Here is a 23901-nt window from a genome sequence, read left to right on the forward strand (position 1 = left end):
GAGCCATTAGGTGTAGAGATTCCTGATTGGTTGACTGATGTATCTAGTTTATGCTAATTAGATAAGCTGTGTGGAATGTATAAATACTGCTCCTGTCCTGCAATAAACGGCTCCTACTCCTGCTGTATCAACGTACACAAGTTATTCGTCACCCCCCTGATTATTCTGCTGCAGCCGGACTGCGGCAATATTTCATTAGAGGAAATAATATTTCATTCTCAGACTGTGAAGCCAACTTCAGTCTCTTCCAAAGAATTCTGCCCGAGTCTAGAGCTGAGTCTCTGTGTCTTTACATGTGCATTTTCTTGGCGGAGGATGAGGAGGGGAGAGAAGGGTGCTGGGGGAAAGAAAGGAGAGAGGCTTCAAGCCTCACAGCCTGGAAGGAACACAGCCAAGTCAACCAGACAACCCAGATACACATGCACAAAACTCAGAAATGAAGCCCTGGGAGGGAGGAGGGGGTGGATAGGTTCAAAGCAGGGATATACACCATGAAGCTGTCACCATGAGACCCATTCATCTACTTGATCACAACAACAGGCGCAGTTCTAGAAGGATATTGGTTGTGGGTCCTCTGCCTCTTGGCGAGGGAATCCTCGTCACTGATGCCAGCCATCAGGTACTTGAGGCCCGTGATCCAGGTGCGGGCCTCCTCGGGGTTGGAGGTGACAAGGTCCAGGGACTCCATGTGGTTGCCATGGTAGATGGTGAAGCAGCAGCTGGGATCGAAGCCCCCCTCTGCTTGACGGTGGAATATTTCAGACTGGCGGCCCTCGGTGACTTTGTAAATGGAATCAATAAGGACTGGAAGAAAACAAGACACATCATCACATAGCAGGTGAAGTCAGTTACTGAAACAATTGAGAAATAAAACAGCAAAATCATTTTAGAGATTAAAAAAATAAGCACAAAAAACTTCACTGCCTGCAATTTGTGATTTTTAGTTCAGACGCTGAACGCTGGCTCTGCTGTCTTCTGTAAGGAAACTTCTTCAAATAACACTTTTCTGAGATTTTTTTGTTTTTTGGTACCAGGGATTGAACCCAGGAGGGCTTACCCACTGAGCCACATCCCCAGGGCTATTTTGTATTTTATTTAGAGACAGGGTCTCCCTGAGCTGCTTAGGGCCTCACTAAGTTGCTGAAGATGGCTTTGAACTCATGATCCTTCTGCCTCAGCCTCCTGAGTCACTGGGATTATAGGTGTGCACTACTGCACCCAGCTCCTGAGTATTCTTGACAATGTCCTCCCTGGGCAGTGACTCAGGATGAGTTTTAAATTAGAGTAGAAAGATCCATCTGCCCACAGAGCAAGAAAGCTGGTGGAAAAGGAGACTGTTAAATATGTCAAGGCTACCATTTACCTAGTTATGGACAGAAAGCAGAGGAAGACCCAGAACTGGCTGCTGTTTTGAAAAGTGTAGGAGAAGATAGAAAATAAAAAGCAAAGAAACTTACTGGCAACTAAGTAGCAAGCTAAGAGTGCTTGGTATTGGTAGAGAGAACCCAGGGTGGTGGGGGTGGAGCCGGGTTGGAGAAGTGGCACCCCAGAGGAAGGAGTAGGAGAACACAGAACACAGGCCCACCCCAGGGATGCTGGGCAGGCCGTGCATGCAGAACTGGAGAGCTCAGAAGGGAGGATAAGTGGAGATAAAGTTAGAAGTCAAAGGCTAGGTCTTGGAGATCCTGCCTTTTAGGAATACAGCAGCCCTGAAGCACTGAAGCTTGGATCAGAGAAGCAGTGGCCGGGATAACTCCAGAATTCTTTATTGTTTATTTATTTTGGCTTGCTTCTTTATTTTTAAGCAGAAACCAGAAGCGTGGCACATCCTACCGCCTGCCCGTGTGCACCATCAACCCCTCACTCTATGAACAACAGGATCCCATTTTACTCTGGTATCCACTCAACCCCAAGCAACTCACAGGGAAAGGAGCTTTGGCTCAGCCCCATGGAAGTCCGGGCAGGTGAAAGCCACTGGGGCCCCATTTCTACTTCCTGGGGGGGGGGGGGCTAGGTGAGGGCATGCCAGCCAGTTCTTCCTGAGCAGACATGCACAGTCTGTCTTGAGGGAAGGGTCTGGAAAGGGTTTTCTCACCCTCAAGAGGCCAGAAGAGGCCTCTTCACTGTCACATCAGGCCTGGCACAGCTGAGGCACACTGCTGCCTTGATGGCAGTGCCACAAACAAGGGCAGAGCCAAGTGTGCTGCAGAGACAGAGAGAGAGACCAGTGCCCCCCGCCCAGTCCTGTCCATCTCTGGGCTTCATGGTAGGTGGGATGATAAACCTGTTTATCATGGGAGCATGAATTAGACGAGATCTTATTACTGACAAACACAGAAGAAGCCAGCATGGTGGAGACTGGTTAGGAGACAGGGCAACTGGTAACTCGAAAGGCAAACAGGCTCTGGACCCAGGAGTTGCCATGGAAACAACAGGAAGGAGGGCCAATGACAGCCATGTCACAGGACTCAACAGGACTTGTTGCTAAGACAGGGGTGTGTACGGTAGTTCACTTAGATGCCAATCTGCCTGGCCATGAGGGTCTCCAGGAAGCCAGTAGAGCATTATCTCTGGTGTGTCTGTAAGAGGTTTCATGGAAGGAAGTGGTATTTGAATCAGCCTCTCCAAACACAAGAGGGCAACACCCAATCACTGAGGGCCCAGAGGGAATAGAAAGGCATAATAAATGCACATTCTCTCTCTCTTCTGGAGCCAGGACACCCATTCTCTCCTGTTCAGACATCAGAGCTTCAGGGCCTCAGGCCTTCAGATGCTGGGCCTAGTATCAGCAGCCCCAAGATCTCAGGGTCCAGGCTCATGGCATGGGACAGACTGAGCCATGCCACTGGTTTCTGGTTCTCTAGCCTGTAGATAGCATATTGCTTCATTTCTCAGCGTCCATAAGAAGGTAAGCCAAATCCCCTAATAACCATCCACCTACTTGTCCATCCATTCATCCTTCCTTTCACCCACCCACCCATCCTATTCATTCTGTTTCTCTGGAGAAACACTGACTCACACAGTGTGGGGGAGAGAAGCTTTAACTAGGAGTCAGATCCAGACAATTTTACTTGATACCATAAAACAATGCTGTTAGTCGGGCATGGTGGTGCATGCCTGTAATCCCAGCAGCTCAGGAGGCTGAGGCAGGAGGATTTTAGTTCAAAGCCAGCCTCGGCAACTTAGCAAGGCCCTAAGCAACTCAGAGAGACCCTGTCTCTAAATAAAACATAAAAAAGGTCTGGGAATGTGGCTCAGTGGTTGAGTGCCCTGGAGTTCAATCCCCAATACCAAAAAACAAACAACAACAAAAACAGTGCTGTTAATTCATTAATCAGTTTACTGTGGTCAGAATACAGCAATATACTTTAAAGCTCATTGGATTTATGACATCCCTTATCTTTTAAAGGAAAAGAAAGGTCTGCAGCTATAAAAATCCTACAGTGTACTTAAAACACACACACACACACACACACACACACACCATACCTCAACACAGGGGAAATGTTAGCATTTACAATATTCATGGATAAACTTTTATGGATTCAAATTCCCCAAAGAGAGTCATCCTTTATGGACTCAATATCCATACCCAAGCGATCCAAAAACTTGCAAAACATTGGAAGTTCCACCAATGCAAAGCTCCCACAGGGCCCAGCCCACATGCCCAGGGTTACCGTGTCCATCCAAATAAAGAAATCAAAGGCTGCCTTTACTTTTTGCTCTCTCGCTCTTCCTAGAGGGTCGCCACCGGAGGCGGGTCCGGTGCTCATCCAGGTAAAAGAGCCGGACGAGCCCTTTGGTCCCACGCTTCAGCTTGATCATCTGAGTCCCGGACTGCATGACACTCATGCATCTTTCAACTGCAAAAGAAATCAGAGCAGGGTGAGCTCTCACACAATGCCCAGCACACTGGTGTCCAGACCCTACAGTCAGAGATACCTCTGCTTCACCCCCAAAGACTTTGAGGCCCAGGAGACAGATTGGGCAGAGGTGATCTGAAAAGAGACTTGCTAAGAAACTGGCAAGTTCCTTGTTAGTTATAGCCACTAACAAGCCTTGTAGACAAAAATAAAATTCTATTTCCAGGTAAGTAAGGCATTATTTGTATTGCAGTCTGTTTTTTTGGTATAAGACTGATGACCCCTTAGATATTCTAAAGCAGGTTTGCAGACATGTTAAATCTGTGATTTTTATACATCCAGTTGTAAAAGCACCTTGTAATAATGTGGCCAATGACATTGTTAAAATTGGACAGTGGTGACACAGGATTCATGTTATTATGTTTTTGTGCATATTTGAAAACAATTAAATAAGTGTTTCAATGTAATCACGAGGCATCAAGTTTTCACAAACAACAAATGAATGAAAACATTTGTTGATGCATTTAAACTGCTACGATTTTTCCTTCTAGAGGAATAACTTGGCACTGGAACTCAGGCAGCATCCAAATCACTTGCTGTCAGAGGCAAAGCTGTCATTTAAACCCAGCCTGCTTTGGGAAGAACCTTGCAGGGTAGAGGCATCTGCTGTCCTTGCCCACGCCCCTTGTTTGGCAATATTGGCCCCCTTTTCCTGTGCCACCGCTCCTCACCCATTCCACATAGCTTTGGTGGACTGTCAATCACTCAGCTTCAGCTCACAGCAACTCTGACTCCCTCCCAAGGGCAGACATCCTGAGCAGATCACTGAACAAAAACCAGAATCAGTCATTTCTACAAGAGTGCATTCGGAGAGGCTCCTGAGGGACCACCTCAAAATACCACAGTTGTCACCGGTCCTCTCCCAAGAAGCACAAACGATTACACTTCCCCCTGACTCTGAAAGTTTTGCAGTGGTCTTCCAAAACACTCCTTTTTCATCAGATCAGGTAGAAATAGAGCACTCCAAATATGAAGTGCTGAGCATCCACCTCCCCCAATGGATGCTGTTGGAAGCCACATGAAAGAAGCACAATAAACAAACTTTGGCAGCACTGGACTCCAGCTTTCCTGACTCAGTATGTTGCCTTTACTAGGAATGATGACCTGATCCAAGCTAAACCTCGAAGCAGGGGGAACCCATCCCAGGTAACATCAGCATGTCCCTAGATGTCCACCCCAGGAAGAGCCTTGTTCTCCCTTGAAATCGGGGAGGCAAGAGCAAGCAGAGTGCCAGGATTTAGCAGTGCAGGAGCATGATGCACAGGTCACCTTCACTCATCCCATCAAACACTCAAGTCACAAAAATATTGCTTAAGAAAACTGCAGGAGGGAGAGGAAAGGAGGAGGGAGGGAGGGAGGAAGGGAAGGAGTGATTGAGTGAGGGAGGGAGACAAGAAGGGAGGGAGGGAGGGAAACAAGGAGGGAGGAAGGGAGGGTGCAAACAATAGTCAGGGTAGGTAAGGAATGACTAAGTCAGTCCAGAACTTGGGGCCTGGTTTAAAAGGAAATGCTTATACCTTTAGGACACTTCCCCCTTCTCCAACCTGTTACCAAGGTTACCTGACTCCTGGGAATTGTTCCTCCCTGCAAGGGGTTGTTAATGAATGCCCCCTGGGCCCCTCCCTTCCTGCCTATACCCTGGGGCAGCTTCTTCCTGCCCTTGAATCACTCAACCTTTAGGCCCACCTTTTGGTCACTAGTCAGGTAGGCAAGATAAGAGGAGGAGAAGGCATAAGAAAGGAAACCTAAAATCTATAAAAGGGGCAGGACACTCCCACCCCCTCAGGCACCAGATTTGGACCCCCTCCTCTGCAGAGGAGTCTCTGTCTCTCTGTTCTATCCTTTAAATGAAACTCTTTGCTCTTACCTCAGCGTTTCTTGGGTGTTCAATCTTCACCCGGGGGAATGGGATTCAGCCCTGATTCTAGTTACCAGTATCAGAAGGACTTAAAGTGCTCATTTGAATGCAGAAAGCAACTTGAGATTGGTTTCCCTTGAGTCTGTGAGCTTCGCCCCCTGCACCCAGTTGGTTCGGGCAACAAGCACTCCAGGGTGGAATCCTGAGCTGGACATCTCCCACAGGCAATTAGAGTGAGAAGTGGCATCAGGACAAAGCCACCCAGTCAAGCCAAGGCCAAGGCCCAGAAAAGCCCTGGACCTGCCAACACCCGACAGCAGTAGTTAGCCCTAAACAGACAGTTCCCAGGGCAACTCCCTGCAGTGAGCAAAGGGCAAGGAGCCTTCTGGGCAGATGATCCAGAACTTAGTTTGAGAGAATGAGCATCTAAAAAGATAGGTACTAATGGCATTTAGAACTACAGCTGGGAGAGAACTCTAGCTGTTCCACTTAGGAGCTGTCCTCCATGAGCAAGTTACTTAACCTCTCTGTGCCTCCATTTCCTGATCTGAAAGAGGGATCTTGATGTCATGTGCCCCCTGGTCATGGTGAGAACTGAATTAGCTAATTCATGACCGGAAGCATGGTCTGGCCAGTCAACTCCACAAACGTAGCTGATCATGATTGAAGCCCTGACCTTCCACATGCCGGTGTCTGGAGATGGGGCCTTTGGTAGGAATTGGGTTTGAGGAAGTCGAGAGGGTGGGGCCTCAGCAATGGGACTAGTGTCCTTACAGGAAGCACACTCTCTCCCTCTCTGTCCCTCCCTCTCCCCACCTTCTCTCTGCCACAGGAGGACCTGGTAGCAGGAAAGCAGCTTTTGGCAAGCAGAAGAACCTTACCCAGAACTTCAGAGGTATCAGCGTTGGCCTTGGACTTTCCAGCCTCCAGCACCAGGAGAAATGAACGGCCACTGTTTAAGCCGCTCGGCCTGTGGTATTTTTATACAGCATCTGAGCCAAGACACGACTGCTACAGGGTATTTTATTATTGAAATCTTCAAAAATAAACACCAAGTCAGAAGTAAAGACAGAAATATGAGGCAAAGCCCCAGAACAAAGCCCCGGGAGGCTGGGACAGGGAGAAGTGCAACCATGAGAACAACGAAAATTGTGGACAGGAAGAGCACCAGAGGTAAGGGAGCAGGCCAGCCTCCACCTGGGGAAGAGAGACTACAAGACCGACAGGACGCAGGACCCCAGGGGCTGAGCACTGTGAAGCTGTGGGTTGGGGATGTGGTACAACGAGGCTTGATCCGCTGGCAAGGAAGACGTTTCTGAGCAAAGGACTGGCTGAATCAAGACATCGTTTAGGAAAAAGTCTCTTTGGGAAGGAAAATAAATTGCTCAAACCAGCATGGAAAACTGAATTACTACACCATCAAGATCTCACAGCAAAGACTGCCTGTGTATCTGGCACAGGGTCCTCTACTGAGTTCACACTTCCCTACAGTTTGGATAAATGTTCTCCAAAGACTCAGTGAAAGCTTGGCTTCCAGCCTAGGGTGCTATGATTGGGAGGTGGTGGGCCCTTTAAGAGCTCATTGCAGGCATGAGCTTGGAAGAAACCATGGACTCCGGTCTCTTCCTCTTTTCTTCAGTCCCTAGCTTGTCATGCAGGAAGCTTTGCTCCACCATGATGTGCTGGCTCACCACAGTTCCAAAAGCAATGGGCCAACTGACCATGGACTGAAATCTCCAAAACTGGGAGCCAAATAAAGCTTTCCTCTTTTTAAGTTGACTTGTCTCAGGTACAAGTTACAGCAGAGAAAGCTGGCTAACACACTGCCACTGTTTTCCTCTCCCTTTCCTGGCTCCTTTGCTTTTCCCTGAAAGAGAACTGCTATGGCCACCACACCTCAGCATTTCAACAAGAAAAAGCACAGTGAGGCAAGAGGAGAAGCAGTTACTTGAGCTAATAAATGCCCCTTCCTGTTGACAGGCAGCACCCAGACGAACCCAGCATCTTAGAAAGTGGAACTCCATTCCTCAGGAAGAGTGCGTTTAATATTAAATACTCATTAACTCCACCTTTATCCCACTGACTCAGCCTTGAATGCCCGGTGGCATTCAAGCATCACCCGCTGCTGAGGGCTGGCAGGTAGGACTGTGGTGCAGGGTCTGAAGCCATGTGTCACTTAAATTGCTTATGTGACTGCTTTACACTGTCTCCCTAATTGCTCCTCCCATAGCAGAGAAGTCTTCTGGTTAGAGTCAAATTGAAAAACTGAATCCAATGAACTTTTTAGAATCATCTAAGCCATTTCTCTCTTCCCCAAACCTTGTATAAAATCCCTTACAATGGCAAAGCTAGCCAAAGAAGGAGCACTCTCGATCGTCCTTTGTAACTCATTCTAGTAGGTAAAAATCAGCAACAATGCAGTCAAACTATTCTTCCAGTCCCCTTTAAATCACTTATATCAGCCTAAGCCACTTTACTCAAGTTCCATCTCCAGGATAATAGCAGTGACCACCCTTTATAGCAGTCCTCAAGCAGATAGTAAACGACAAGGAAGGTTTCGCTCCAGGTACCCCAGGGCAGGGGTCCAGGGGCTGAGTGTGGCCTGGCCTCATCAAACAGCCTCTAGTGCTAGGTTCTCTGCCAGATGCAGGTTGCACGTTACAGCAGGTACTGATAAGTGCACAGTATATGATGGCTGTCCTTCCACATAGTGGCTTTAATATTTTGAGAAAACAAGTTCGTTTGGATACAGTGGAGCACGTCCAGGACTATTAGGAGCAAAACAGCCACCATCCCAGCACGAACAGACTGTTTTTGCCCGTGAGCTCCAGACCTCCACGTGTACGCTAATCCGCTAGAATCGTGATATTTAAGCCACTTGGCACCCTGCCTTTTCCATCTGTATTATAAACAGCTTTCCATGTTTTCACACAATCCTAATAATTATCTTAATGGCTGCCTACCGGAGCAGCATAAATAGTTAAAGAGCAGAGCAGATGAACCGAGGACCACATTCCTAACTTTATTACACAATTAGAGTTTTAAAATTCTTACCAGAGTCTCAGCTGTAAAACGAAAGGCATAACAATGTGGTCTACAAGGCCCTGAGACTCCAACTCTGTTAGAGGATTAAATCAATCCCTTCTGGAACAATCAATTTAAAATAAGTAGAATTTCCTTAGGGTCATCAGTTTATTAAATCCCTCAAGCAGAAGATTATATATACAAACATGTATACACACACATATATACACAAACACAATTTACTGAAGTATATTTTAGATGTGATATGTCACCTGTTTTAAGGTACAATTAATTCAGTGACTTTGGCATATACAGAGGGTGTGACAGTCTGGTTCTAGAACATCTCCATCACCCCACAGAGGAGCCTCATGCTATCTGGCAGTTGCCCCTATTTCCACCCACAGCCCTGGACAGCATGGACCTCTGTCCTGACAGATGCCCTTCCTTCGCACAATCTCTTGGGCCGTATCCTGGCTTGGCACAACATTTTGAGGTACATTAATGTTAGTGCCATTCCTTTTCCTTCCTCCTTGTCCCCCACATCCTGTTGAACCCTTCCACTGGCATTTAGGGCAAAAATGGTCCTGAGCTGGTGACGGCAAACATGCATACAACAGAGTGCTGAGCAGCCCCGTGAGGAGGGAGCCTCTGAGGTCGGGCGTGGAGTCTCCAGGAGATGCCAGTAGGCCAACACGTGAAAGAGCAGATAAAAAGTATGCGACCTTGGTGTGATGAAACACTGGGATTTTCTTTCTTTCTTTTTTTTTTTTTTTGGTTCTGGGGACCTCATATGTTAGACAAGTGCCTATCACTAAGCTACATTCCTAGACCTTTGCATTTTTTATTCTCAAACATGGTCTCACTAAGTTGCGGAAGCTGGCCTCAAACCAGCAATCCTCCTGTCTAAGCCTCCCCAGACACTGGGATTACAGATGGCCCAGGAACTTTTAAAAATATGCAAACAACTACTTATCATTACAAAAAGAAACATGAGAAGGATAAACCAGAAAATGATGGCTCTGGTTGCCTGTAAAGAAGGAGAGAACATCTAGAAAGGTAAGGGAAGAAGGAAATCCCTCTTAGTGTCCTACATACTAAAATTAAATTAATAATACCATGAAGGGAGGTGAAAACAGCAAGAAAGACATATATACAAACACAGAAAGCAATCTACACACACGTGTATAGGCGTGTTTACATGTATGTGAGTGTGTTTGTGTACTTCATATACTTCCTACCTCCATCCTCTGGAAGGGACAAGAAGCAAAATCAACCCTGCTGCAAAGGTCACCTTGAGACAGATTTTCACATGCAGGGTCATGGCCACGCCCCGTGCCTGTTCCGGGACACTGATCACCAAACTGCGCATTAGCAAGCAAATATTCCTTTGCAAGAGATTCTTCTCAGCAAAAAGACACAGGGAAAATGTGAATTGATTTCCTGCCAGCCTCCATGGATTAGAGTAAATCTGAGTGACTTAAAGGGATCAGCTTCTGTGAACAATTTCATTTCTATGTGGAAAGAGTTCCAGATGTGTCTTGAAAGGGAAAGGGAACTTTCCCAAACCAACAGATGAGCAGCGAGGGTGTGTTTAATGCTCAACACAGGCCAAAGCCTGCCTGGGTACCTGGAGGAGCTGCAGCCCAGCTCACAGGCTATTGTGACCTAGATACAAGGCGTCCCTCAGAAGCTCACGTGTGAGACAGGACAAGAGAGTTCAGAGGTAAAATGACTGGGTCATGACAGCCTTAACCTAATCAGTGCATTAACCCCCTGGAATGGATGGGTAGGTGGTGGCCATAGGCATGCAGGGTGTGGCTGGAGGAAGGGGGTCAGCGCGACCCTGTTGGGTAGAGCCCTCTCTCTGCTTCCTGGTGGCCAAGTCCTGAGTTGCTGTTCCCCCTCCACATCCTTCCCCCATGATGCTCTGCCTCACCTCAGGCCCAAGTGGTGGAGTCGGCCATCTGTGGACCGAGACCTGAAACCATGAGCCGAAATAAACTTTTCCTCCTCTGCGATTGTTCTTGTCAGATCTTTTGGTCACATTGGCGGAAAGCTGACTAACACAGAGGCACTGAAACAGGATGACAGGGAGACGGCAGAAGGAGCTCTTCCTACTGCTGTGTGCATTTTAGAAGGGCAGGAACACCCTCTTTCCCAGCCTCAAGGCGTCTTCCTCGCAGTTCTGTGACCTTAGGAACCAGCTGGTCCAACTTTCACTATGCCATCTTTCAAACACCAAGTTCCTGTTCCTGAAAGCCACTTTTTAAAGCTGATGGATATGTGGGTGTCCCACTACCTGCATGAATTTTCTAGGAGATCTTCATATACAGTGTAACTGCTCCCCATAGTTCACCTGAGGCCTGACCTGGCAGCAGCCTGGCAGCCGACTGTCCACTTGCAAATGACGCTCACCAACATGCAGGAGCAGCTCCCCAACGCAGCAAGGGCTCCTGGGGAAGAGGAAGCACTGTAGCTGCCTGGTTTTCTTCCTCATTGCCCAGTTTCTCTTGTAGAGAAGGTAAGAGTGTTGTAAAAGCTTTTAGAAACAAATTGGTAGCTGGGTGCAGTGGCACTGACCTGTAATCCCAGCAGCTCAGGAGGCTGAGGCAGGAGGATTGCAAGTTCAAAGCCAGCCTCAGCAAATTAGTGAGGTCCTAAACAACTTAGCAAGACCCTGTCACTAAATAAAATATAAGGGCTGGAGATGGGGCTCAGTGGTTAAGGGCCCCTGAATTCAATCCCCTGTACCCAAAAAACAAAAAAGAAACTAATTGGTTAGCAGTAACATTTTAGAATTTATCTGCAAATCTTTTTTTTTTTTTTTACTCCAACAATTCTTTTTTATTTTTATTTATTTTTTTTTACTTCTTGGCGGACACAACATCTTTGTTTGTATGTGGTGCTGAGGATCGAACCCGGGCCGCACGCATGCCAGGCGAGCGCGCTACCGCTTGAGCCACATCCCCAGCCCTGCAAATCTTATTTATATGCACACAGTAGGTACGTTTGCAAAGTTGATGAATGCACCCAAGGGAATTTAGGTCAAAGAAAGGGTAAAATGAATAAACAATTTTTAAAATGTCACAAACTTTATGTTTTGAAGCCTTCCATGATTATATTTTTTTCCTTTTAAATAAGATCGATTTTGTATATAGCAATTGATTCTGTTTCATAATTGTTAGCCCTGGGAAACAAATGAAATACTAAAAAGAATCCATAACAATATAATTTTCTATGTTTTATTTAATGTTATGCTATGGGGACAATGGATATAAATTAATTTTAAATACTAAATATAGTTCCATCTAATATATGAAGAGTGCTCTACTTCAACAAGATTAGAAGTGAGTGTCACTGCCAACCTATAACAAGATTTGTAATGAACAGTATCTTTTCTAAAAGACCGCAGACCCTGCTCCATCATTTATTTGGCGATATAACATTTTACTGGATATTTGGGAATAAAATTCTCCAAACACAGTAAATACTGGCCTCTAGGTACAGGGAACCTGCATCTAGCAATGCTCTGGACGGTTGTCGCCCTGGCTGCCTGTGAAGATCGGCTGGAAACTCTCACAAAGCCTAGCACAAGCCAATCAAATCAGTGGTGGGCCTGAGCGTCTGCTGTCAGTGGGATAAGCCTCCCAGGGTCCTGCAGTGCATCCAGAATTCACACCATCAACGTGGATCATCTTACTTCTTCCTGATAACATCTCTGTGAAGTTAGTAGTGACAGCTAATTGCCCCTCAGTGAGGAGTGAATGTAACAGACTCTTGTCTAAGGTCACAAAGCCAAGGAAACACAGAGCCACGACTTCAAACCAGGTCCCTGGGTCCCAGAGCAGTGCCCCCAATGTGTCACTACGTGTGACATCCCCCTCCAATCCTGACTGAGCCACTAACTGGCTGATCACTGGAGAGTCTTTAAAACTGTCTTCCCTCCAAATTTCTGATCTCTAAAAATATAAGAAATCAGACTTACTTGTTTCTAAGGCCTTTCTACCAAATACTAGGAGTAGGTAATATACCAGGTCTAGCTTTTAGGAACTTAGGGAGCACAGTGATACCACATCATGGGGATGGATGTCAAGATAGAAGGGAGTATGTGAAAGTTCACTACATTCGTGTGCTGAAGTGTCACACTGTATGGCAGCAACATGTACAATTCATACATGTTTATAAAAAATTCATTGGAAAAAAGTATATGAATCAAATCATAATGGAATGAAATTAGAAATCAATGATAAAATAAAAAATAGAAGCTACTCCAACACCTGGAAACTAAACAATATGGTACTGAATGAAGAATGGATTGTGAAAGACATCAGAGGGGAGGTTAAAAAATTCTTAGCAGCTCAATTCAAAATAGTTAAACTATGGAACTAACCTACGTGTCCTTCAATAGGTGAATGGATAAAGAAAATATGATATATATATACTCAATGGAATATTACTCAGCTTTTTAAAAAAAAGAGAAATTATGGCATTTGCCAGTAAATGGATGGAGTAGAAGAATATCATGCTAAGCAAAATAAGCCAATCCCCAAAAAACAAAGGCTGAATGTTTTCTCCAATATGCGGGTGCTAATTCACAATAAGGCGGGGGGGGCGGGGGCACTAGAGAAGAATAGTGTTACCTTAGATTAGGCAGAAGGAAATGAAGCAGGGATGAGGAAGGGTTGTGGGGATAGGAAAAATAGTTGAATGAAACAGACATTATTACTGCATGACCAATATGATTCTATAACGTACATACTCAGAAAAATAAGAAATTATATCCCATATAAGTATGATATATCAAAGTGCATAAATGCATTCTACTGTCATGTATAACTAATTAAAACAAATTTAAAAATTAATAAAAAAAGAAAAGAAATACTTAGAGGTACATGAGAACACTGATAAAACACCTTGAAATCTCTGAAACACTATGAAGGCAGTACTAAGAAGAAAGTTCATCACATGGAGTTTATGCCTTAAAAGAAGAAAAAGTCAACAAATAAATGACCTAACATGACATCTCAAATCCCTAGAAAAAGAACAAATCAATACCAAAAGTAGTAGAAGACAGTAAATAATTAAAATCAGAGCTGAAATCAATAAAATTGAAACAAAAGAAACAAGTGAAGAAAATGACAAAAAGTTTGTTCTTTGAAAAAATAAATAAAATTGTATACTCTTAGCCATACTAATGAAGAGAAGGAGAGAGAAAACTCAAATTAATAAAATCCATGATGAAAAAAGGAAATATTGTGACACACTACAGAAGTACAGAAGATAATTAGAAACTATTTTGAAAATTTGTACTCCAATAAAATAGAAAATCTTGAAAACATCAACAAATTTCTAGAGACATCTGACTTACCCAAACTGAATCACGACGATATACACAAGTTAAACAGATCAATTTCAAGAAATGGAATAGAAGATATCACAAAAGCCTAAAAACTAAGAAAAGCCCAGGACCACACAGATTCACAGCCGAGTTCTACAAGACCTTCAAAAAGAAGAACTAATACCAAGAGTCCTCGAATTATTCCATGAAATAGAAAAAGAAGGAACACTTTCAAACTCATTCTATGAGGCCAATATCACCCTGATTCCAAAACCAGACAAAGACACATCAAAAAAAGAAAACTTCAGACCAATCTCTCTAATGAACTAGATGCAAAAATTTTCAATAAAATTCTGGCAAATTGAATACAAAAACATATTTAAAAGGTAATACACTACGATCAAGTGGGGTTCATACCAAGAATGCAAGGTTGGTTTAACATACAAAAATCAATAAATGTAATTCATCACATCAATAGACTTAAAGATAAGAATCACATGATTATCTCAATAGCTGCAGAAAAAGCATTCAACAAAATACAGCACCCCTTCATGTTCAAAACACTAGAAAAACTAAGGATAATAGGAACATATCTCAACATTGTAAAAGCTACCTATGCTAAGCCCCAGGCCAACATCATTCTAAATGGAGAAAAATTGAAGGCATTCCTTCTAAAAACTGGAACAAGACAGGGATGCCCTCTTTCACCACTTCTTCTTAACACAGTCCTTGAAACTCTAGCCAGAACAATTAGACAGACAAAAGAAATTAAAGGGATACAAATAGTGATAGTTTGAATTCTTTTCCTATTTGCCAATGACATGATTCTATATTTAGAGGATCTGAAAAATTTCCACCAGAAAATTTCTAGAACTAATAAATGAATTCAGTAAAGTAGCAGGATATAAAATCAACACCCATAAATCAAATGCATTATAAAGAACTCAAAAAACTTAACCCCCCCCCCCCCGCAAAAAAAAACCATCAATAAATGGTCTAAGAAACTGTACACTTCTCAGAAGAAGATATACAATTAATCAACAAATATATGAAAAATGTTCAACGTCTCTAGCAATTAGAGAAATGCAAGTCATAACTACTCTAAGATTTCATCTCACTCCCACCAGAATGGCAGCTATTAAGAATACAAACAATAATAAATGTTGGAGAGGATGGGTGGGGGTGAGGTACATTCATACACTGCTGGTGGGGCTGCAAATTGATGCAACCAATCTGGAAAGCAGTAGGAGATTCCTTAGAAAACTTGGAATGGAACCACCATTTGACTCAGCTATCCTTCTCCTTGATTTATACCCAAAAGACTTAAAAACAGCATTCCACAGTAATGCAGCCATGTCAATGTTTATAGCAACACAATACCCAATAGTGGAACCAACCTAGGTGCCCTTCAATAGATGAATGGATAAAGAAATTGTGGAATATATACACAATGGAATACTATTCAGCATTAAAAGAGAACAAAATCATGATATTTGCAAGGTAAATGGATGGAGTTGGAGAATCTTATGCTAAGTTAGCCAAACCCAAAAATCCAAAGGCCAAATGTTCTGATAAATGGATACTGATCCATAATGGAGGTGGGGGGGAGCATGGGAGAAATGGAGGAACTTTGGATAGGGTAAAGGGGAGGGAGGGGAAGGGAGGGGGCATNGGGAAGGGAGGGGGCAGGGGGATGGGAAGAGGGTGGAATGAGATGGACATCATTACCCCAAGTACATGTATGAAGACACGAATGGTTTGACTCTACTTTGTGTACAACCAGAGACATGAAAAATGTGCTCTATTTGTGTATTATGAACTTAAATGCATTCTGCTGTCATGTATAACAAATTAGAAAAAATAAATTTTTTAAAAAGGATATTCTCACAGGGGATGGGGCTGGGGCTCAATTGCAGAGTGCTTGCCTGGTGCATGTGAGGCACTGGGTTCTAGCCTCAGCACCACATAAAAATAAAACAAAGATATTGTGTCCATTTGCAACTAAATATATATATTTTTTTAAAAAGATAATCTCCAAGGTTTTTTTCCTTGAAGTTCTATAGATTAAGTTTTACATTTTCGTCTATGGTCTATTTGAGTGAATTTTTCTATGGGGATAAAAGTTCATTGGTTATTTGTTAAATAATTTTAAATTTCTTATTCTTGACACCAGCTTTGTACATATTTATGGAGTATAGAAGAATAATCTTGCGCATGTGTAAAATGTGTTATGTATCACTAACTGTTGTAGACCTGCCATGCTATAGAACAATAGGAAACAAAGATCGTTTTAATCTATGAATGTCCACTTGTTCCATTAACCATGTTAAAAGATGTGTGCTCTCCATTGAATGGCTTTTTTATCTTTGTAAAACATAAGTTGTCCCTGAGCCCACGTGTCTATAATTTGACATGTTTCTGATCTCTCTTTTCCTTTGATCTCACTGTTTCTATGCAGTACCACACAGTTTTGATTACTGTAGCTTTACACTAAAAATTAAAGTTAAGAAACATTGATCTAAAAAAAGAAAAAAACTGTGAAATTTAACAATAAAGTAGAAAATGGGATGCAGAGTAGACAAATGAAGAAGGGAATAAGAACTAAAGGGAAGGGGAGAAGGATGCAGCCAAGGAGACGAAACCTGAGCCTGGCCTCAGGGAGCATGGTGACAAGGCTTGGTGGCTCTTCAGTGACTAGGTCTCTACAGCAGAGTGTGGCTGCTGGGTGGCTGATGGGTTTAAGTGAATTGTGAGAACTCTGTTCAGCACATTTAAAAACTTAAAACCTGATACTAAATAAGCAATGTGAGGTATTAAACCTACAACACCCCAGTAACTGGAAAGCCACCTCATGTCCCAAAATTCTCAGCTGTCTCCTGGGTGACCCTGGAAGGGACCATTTACTCAGGCCCCTCAGCAAGTTTAACCTTCCCTAAAGCCAGTAAAAATATTTTCTCTTAGTTCTACAAGACCTGTTTTATCAAAGCCATAAAAGTATTTCTACTGGACTTGTTAAAAAATAAAAATAAGGAGTTCGCCATACAACATGCCTACTTCAACACTAGTCCATCGGTTGGGTGGCGGTTGGATCAGGATGAACTGCTGCAGCTGGAGATGCACACGGCTCTGAGGAGACAGCTCAGGTCCCCATGCAAACCCAGCTTCTCTTAAAGCAGCAGCAAGGTCCCAATCCTGGCTCCATTTAAGACACTCCTAGGCCACATCTCCAGAGACAGCCATTGCCTGAGAATCTGCACTTCATAATATCCCCCAGGTGTTTCTGGTGCCCGTGTAGGTCTGGAAACCATAGCTGTGGGCACCAACACTGCTCATCCTCCCCAACTGTCCTGTGGCCAGTAGATGCCAATCACAGTTCCTCAGGCATGGCACTGGGCCTTAACTGGGGCCACTTAAATGAAAGAAGTAAGGGCCTACAGTTCAGGTGCACATTTGGTCACTAGCATAGAATCCTTCCTGTTACTGACAAGCTGTGAAAACCCTCAGTTAGAGCAAGGGTTAGGAGACGTGGAATCCTGGCATGTCTGTGATCACTACCCACGGTTCTCCCCAGGTCTCCTCGGGGGTTGCTCCACGCCACCCCGCAGATCTGCTCTATCTTCCACGGAGCTGCTGACTAGAGCAGGGTGCTGGCTCACTGTGAGCCCTGAAGACCAATCCCCCCGTATCCAACTTCATCCACTCCCGAGGGCAGCTCTCTGCATCCAAAACACAGACCAAGCGTTGGGCGAGGTCGTCACTAATTCACTTCTTAAAGCCCCTGAACCTTTCCATCTACCCTTCTGTTCCCAAAGGGAATGCTTATTCTACACTCCCACAAAATCACCTGTCCCTAGGGGTGCCCAGTTAGTAACTCCAGCCCTTGTTTCCCTCACTGACTGCTGGTTTCTAGAGCTGATCCCTTTCTGCCGAAAACAGTGACGACAAAATATGGGGAAGCTTCACTGGTTCTTGTGCAAACTGACCTAATTGTGTGCACAGATGTCCTAATTCTGTGTGCTGCTAGAGCTCTGCACCCACGAGTCAAATAACAAAAAATGGAAGATGTCACATTTTCCCTAGAAAACAATCCAGACTGTCCTTGTTGCTCTCGGTCCAATGTCCCCTGGGGGCTGAAGGCAGCAGAGTCAGCCCACTGCACTTAAGGCCAGACACCTTCCAGCCCTGCTGGCTGGGACTCAGCTACTGGCATGGGCTCCTGTGGCAGGTAGCCATGTTAAGACAAACCCCCCAAAACACAAAACCAGGCCCCTGCCTGCTCTGTGGGTGTGCAAAGTGCCCCCACCAGGCTTACTGTTTCAAACATCACTCATCCTCATCCAAACCTTTGTCCTAGTGTCATAGGCCTCCTTTAAAACACCACAGAACCCATAAACACTACTCAATGCCTGCGTACGCGTCACAGCCTGTGTGGCATTCAGAGTGGGCTGTATCCCAAATAAGTAACTGCAGGTCCTACAATCTTTTAGAAAAATAGAGAATCTAAAAATAGGAGAAAGGGCAAAACACACTGAAGACTTCTTAAATGCAAAGCATGCACATGTAATCAGGGCAGATGTGCCCCAAGTTCTCCATTTAGCCAATCACAGAGGAAACACAGGGCCAGCAACCAAGATTTCTGGAGTCTCTCTGAACTCAAAAATGATTACACACGCCAAGGTACGCGTGTGTCCATGGACACCCACATGCTTCCTGAGCTGCATGGCTGAGCACCTCGCAGGGCTAGAAGTGTCCGAGGCCCCCCATCATTGGTGGAATCTCTCAAGGAGAGCAGAAAGGGGAAATGTCAAGGAGGCCAGGAGGAAGTGAGGGATGCATCCAGAGAAAAGGAATGTTTGACACAATGACGGAGGGACAGGAAAGACAGTGGAGTTGGGGGTGCACAGGGGCAGCCACCTTAAAACTCACAATGTCATACACTGGGAGAGAGACTCACATGACAGGGCCAGCCAGTGGGACACTGGGCACACATTTCAGCCACTGGAATGGACACACTTGCAAACACACAAGCAAGGCCATGTGGCCAAGTCTGTTCTAAACCTCCCAGAGCAAGGATTCCTACTTTCCCCTAAGGCAGGCGAGGACAGGGTGCCAGTGGCAGAGGATGGTGAGGTTACGGGAAAGCAGCTCGGCAGCCCATAAACAAAATTCAGGACAAGCGACAAGTATTTGCAACATACCTAATAAAAGATGAATATATATGATGTAAAGGCTCCTGCAAGCCAATAAGAATACAAACAACCCAGTCAAACACAGGCAAAAGGACATGGAGACCATCACAGCCACGACCAAGAAAAATACAGAAGAAAATACTTAACTTTACTTATGTTCAAAGACATGAATCAGAGAAAAATAATATTCTGTCTACTATGAAAAAATTTCAATAAAATGAAAAGCCATGTGGGGCTGGGATATGGCTTGGAGGTGGAGCCTTGGTGGCCTGTGCAAGATCCAGGGGTTGGGCCCCAGCACAACTTTTTTAAAAAGTCATGGCGGATGAAGTTGGGAAGCTCGTAAAACTGAGCTGGGAGGCATTATTTGAATCCATCTGGTAACATGTATCTAAATTTAATTCAAACATGCATTTTTGGCTTTGCAATCACAATATGGGGATTTATCCTGTAGAGATACTGACACAATGAAGCAAAATTATACATATAAATGTAGATAAATAGAAAAATAGTTGTTGATTGCCACCTTGTTACAAATGTTTAAAAAGAAACTGTAAATAGTCTAAATGTCCATGAGTCTCAATTAAATGAATTATGACTTAGTCATAGAATAAAGTATTATGATGTTGTCAAAAGGAATACCAGAGGGCTGAGGCTCAGAGCACTTCCCTAGCATGTGTGAGGCACTGGGTTCAATCCTCAGCACCACATAAAATTAAATAAAATAAAGGTATTGTGTCCATCTACAACTTAAAAAAAAAAAAGAAATATAATAAATCTAAATTTGTCCCCCCAAAAGATCTGTTTTTAAGTGAAAAACGAAAGTTAGAAAACACAACATGATTCTCCTGGAGTTGTTCGTTGTGCAGAAATAAACACATGCTGTCCAACGTTGGGGTTCAGGACTCCGTGCCCCAGAACACAGTGCCTAGGCATGTGAGGGACCAGCAGAAGCAGGGGGGCTTTCTGAGCTCTCCTGCCTTCTCCTCCAAGCAGGTCTGCACGAGTTATCTGAGCTTCCTCCGAAAGACTTTATTCCAGAGGTACCTTCTCTGTCCCCAGAGGAAAGAATCATCCTATCCTCAAAGACACAGAGACACCAAGAAGCATCTAACAGTCCTTGCTAAGCTCTTACCAGTCAATCACCCTCAGACCACATCCTCTGCCCAAGCGTGCATCAGCAAGACGGTCCATGAGCAGAGACAGGCTCCTCTTTGGGCTTTCACTTCTGAAGTCTCCCTTGTCACAGAAAACTGACAAATTAGTTGCTATGAATCTGTCTTGTTGAACTGTCTGCTATCATATGGGTCTCAGCCATGAATCAAGCAATGAGTGAGGAAGACATGTTTTCTTCTTCTTTTTGCAGCACTGAACCCAAGGCCTCACACATGGTAGATAAGCATCTACCAGCTCTTAATTTTGTTTAATTTTGAGACAGGGTACCACTAAATTGCCCAGGCTGGCCTCAAACCTGTGATCCTCTGCCTCAGCCTCCTGAGTAGCCAGGATTATAGGTATGTCCACCACACCTGGCAGGAAAGCAATATTGTCTCTCTGAAAACAGGCTTGGAAATTTTCTGGCACTTATGGACTAGGACTGGTACTGAACAAGTAAAAAAATGAGGGTACTTTAACTCCCACCTTAAAACTTATATGTGACTGAGGAATTTTCTTTTTATGAGTGAATGTTGCTTTGACAGTTCTAGTTATGTTCACTTTAAAAATGCACATAATTTGCAAGAGCAACCACAAGAAAATATTTCCACTCCTTTGCAACTTTGCAGTTTGCAAATGTGACATAGTGAAAAGAAGAATCCAAAGACCTGGATTTAGGTCCTGGGAGCACAGGTCAGTGATATAGCCATTTGGTCTGCCAAGTTCACTGAGCCAGTTCTTCCATGTGTTAAAAGAAGGAATTATGAAGATTGAGTGAGATGCCATATAAAAAGTGCCCTGGCCCGCTCCTCCACACGCATTACATGCCATCAGAGCCCAGAAAGTACAGGAGCTGGAGCACTGGCACATTCTGTGGCACTGAGAAATTCTATGGCAGGACAATAAAACTGCTCCTGAATATTGAGGAGACTGAGTTCCTACCCACCCTGAGCAAGGTGGCCTCATCCCACCATGGATTCCAATCTGCAGGCAGGTGACTCCATATGTAACTCTCAAGCACCCCACTCTGCCTTTGAATCACCATAACAGCTGGGGTTGGGGGATGGGGTGTTGTCTAAGATGTTAAACCTGATGGCAAGCTTAAAGCAGCTCCCTCCCGCCTGGGCATCTCAATGTGGCTCCCACAGGCCCTAGTCCTAAAGCTGGAGCCCCTTTCTCCATCCTTCATTGTCTCGACTCTTCATCTGAGTCACAAGCCACTCCCACCACTTCTCCCCACCAACGTGGCACCCCCTCTCTCCATGCCAGAGCCAAGGGGGTATTTTCTTTCTTTTTTTTAAATAATTTTTTTTAGTTGTCAATGGACCTTTATTTTACTTATTTATATGTGGCACTGAGAATTGAGCCCTGTGCCTCACACATGCTAAGCAAGTGCTCTACCACTAAGCCACAACCCCAGCCTCCAAGGGGGTATTTTCAAAGGTCAACTGGACTTTCCACATCTCCAGCAGCCCCCACAGGAAATGGAATTAACCCGACTCCCCACAGAGGTCTGCAGGTCTCCTCCAACCTCCCTAGGTCTCTCTCAGAACAAAGCTCCACAGGGTCCCCAGAGACTCTCTGCACTGGCAGTTCCTTCCTCTGCAGAGGAAGAGAAGGTCTTACTCCTCTTGATATTCAGGTTTAGTAAGGGATTTAAAGGACAGGACCTGTCCATGCGATTTTGAAAGCTGCTGGTGGCCCGCCATTACAGCTGCTCCATAGGACCGAAATCTTTTTTCTCCCCACACTTCCCTTGCCTGGAACAGTGCCTGGCCATGGTAGTGATGCTGACATTTCTGCTCCTGGGGCTAATGGCACCCAGTGAACAGTTCTGAAGGAGCTCCCCAACTCCTGTCTGTCATTGGCCCGTGAAGAGAATTTAAAGAGTATTTTATGATTGAAAGTTGGGATGGGGACTGATCTATCTCAGGAACAGTGTATTTCAGCCTTTCGACCTAATATTTGACAAAGGGTCAATAAAAATGGTGAAAAATGGGAACTACTAGCTTCGAAGGTAACCAAGGCATTACTTCGGCTAACAGGAAAGAATACAAAAAAGAGTGTTTTATTAGCCAGTCAGAATGCAGAGGGGTCAGCCAGTTGGTTGGGAAACTTTCATTCAAACTGTCTTCCCGAATCCAAGTCTCGGCCCAGGTGAGTCCCCTGAAGCAGGTGTGGCTGTCGGTGAGGGTCCCTCATCCACCAGGAGGAGGCGCATTAAGAGCCTCCATCTTTCTGGCAACTCCCCCAACCCACCCCTCTGCCCCACATCACCCAGCTACACTTCCTTTCTCTGTAGTGAGCCACACCAAGGTGAGGCCCCATCACTGCATCCAAAAAAGAACGAAGGTCAGAAGGCTTGACCCCCAAATCCATCGACTATTGTTTCTGGATTCCAAATTACAGGTGAATCAAAATCCTTATTCACTTCACACTTCGCCATTTACTTTCTCCAAAAAACAAGTTAAGATGTCTTAAATTTAAAAATAAACTGTTTTACTTTATAAACCACTGTTATGGTTTGGGTAGGAGGTATCCCACCAAAGCTCCTATTGGTGCAGGAATATTCAGAGGTAACATGATTATGAGAGCTGTAACCTGATCGGTCCATGCTACTTTGAACGCTCTGACTGGGTGGTAACCATAGGCAGCTGAGACCTCTGAAACCATGCACCCCAAAGAACTTTCCCTCCTCCAGGTTGTTCTTGTCAATTGTTTTGGCCGCAGTGATGAAAAAGCTGAAACAGAAATTGGTACCTAAAAAGGGGTCATTGCTGTGAATATTATGATCATATGGTTCAGAAGCCTTTGGGGCTGATTTGCAAGAGGAATTTTGCAAAGTTTAGAGATGCGGGCTGGAAAAGCTTTACAATTTTACAAGCAGAGATTTATGGATGATTCTGGTGGGAGCTTTGAAGACCCCGATGCCAATAAGAATGTGAACCATGCTCATGAGACTTCAGGGAATTGAGTACTCTGTTGGGAATTGGACTAGAGAACACTCATATTATGGCAAAGAACATAGCTACATGTTGCCGCTGTCCTGAGACTTTGTACAAGATAGAATTTAAAATTGATGGACTAATTAAACTGGCTGAGGAAATGCCGAGGCAACACAGTATCTGGTCAGTGGTGTGGATGTTGCATGCAGGTTTTAGTCAGGTTTACTGTGAGAAACTGGAGCAGAAAACAAAGCTAAAGATATTAAAAATCTGCAGTTTGGCCAGAAAAGTGCATGTAAAGCTAGAGCCAAGGAAGGTGTGCTTGTGGAAGAGATGGAGTCCCTAAAGAGACACCAAGTACTTTGCACTGAGATAATAGGAAAAACAGGGGACCTCAGGAATTTGCAAGATCACACTCACTGCAGGCTCCAGGCTATAGAAGATGATAAAATTCTTTTGAGAACAGATC

The 23901-nt window shown here is 44.5% G+C and overlaps 1 protein-coding gene across 7 annotated transcripts in view; it reads right to left on the bottom strand.

Moving 5' to 3' along the window:
- The window catches only part of Plch1 (phospholipase C eta 1), a 187445-nt gene that overhangs the window by 78215 nt on the left and 85329 nt on the right, over positions 1-23901 (bottom strand). For all 7 annotated transcript variants that reach the window (XM_048794680.1, XM_048794683.1, XM_048794679.1 and 4 more), the window contains 2 exons: positions 3717-3863; positions 561-804 (listed from right to left, as the gene is read on the bottom strand). In XM_048794680.1, the coding sequence (XP_048650637.1) occupies positions 561-804; positions 3717-3863 (391 nt within the window). The remainder of the gene's footprint in view (positions 1-560; positions 805-3716; positions 3864-23901) is intronic.

This window comes from Marmota marmota, unplaced genomic scaffold (assembly GCF_001458135.2).
Source record: "Marmota marmota marmota unplaced genomic scaffold, marMar, whole genome shotgun sequence".
NCBI classification, from domain to species: domain Eukaryota; kingdom Metazoa; phylum Chordata; class Mammalia; order Rodentia; family Sciuridae; genus Marmota; species Marmota marmota.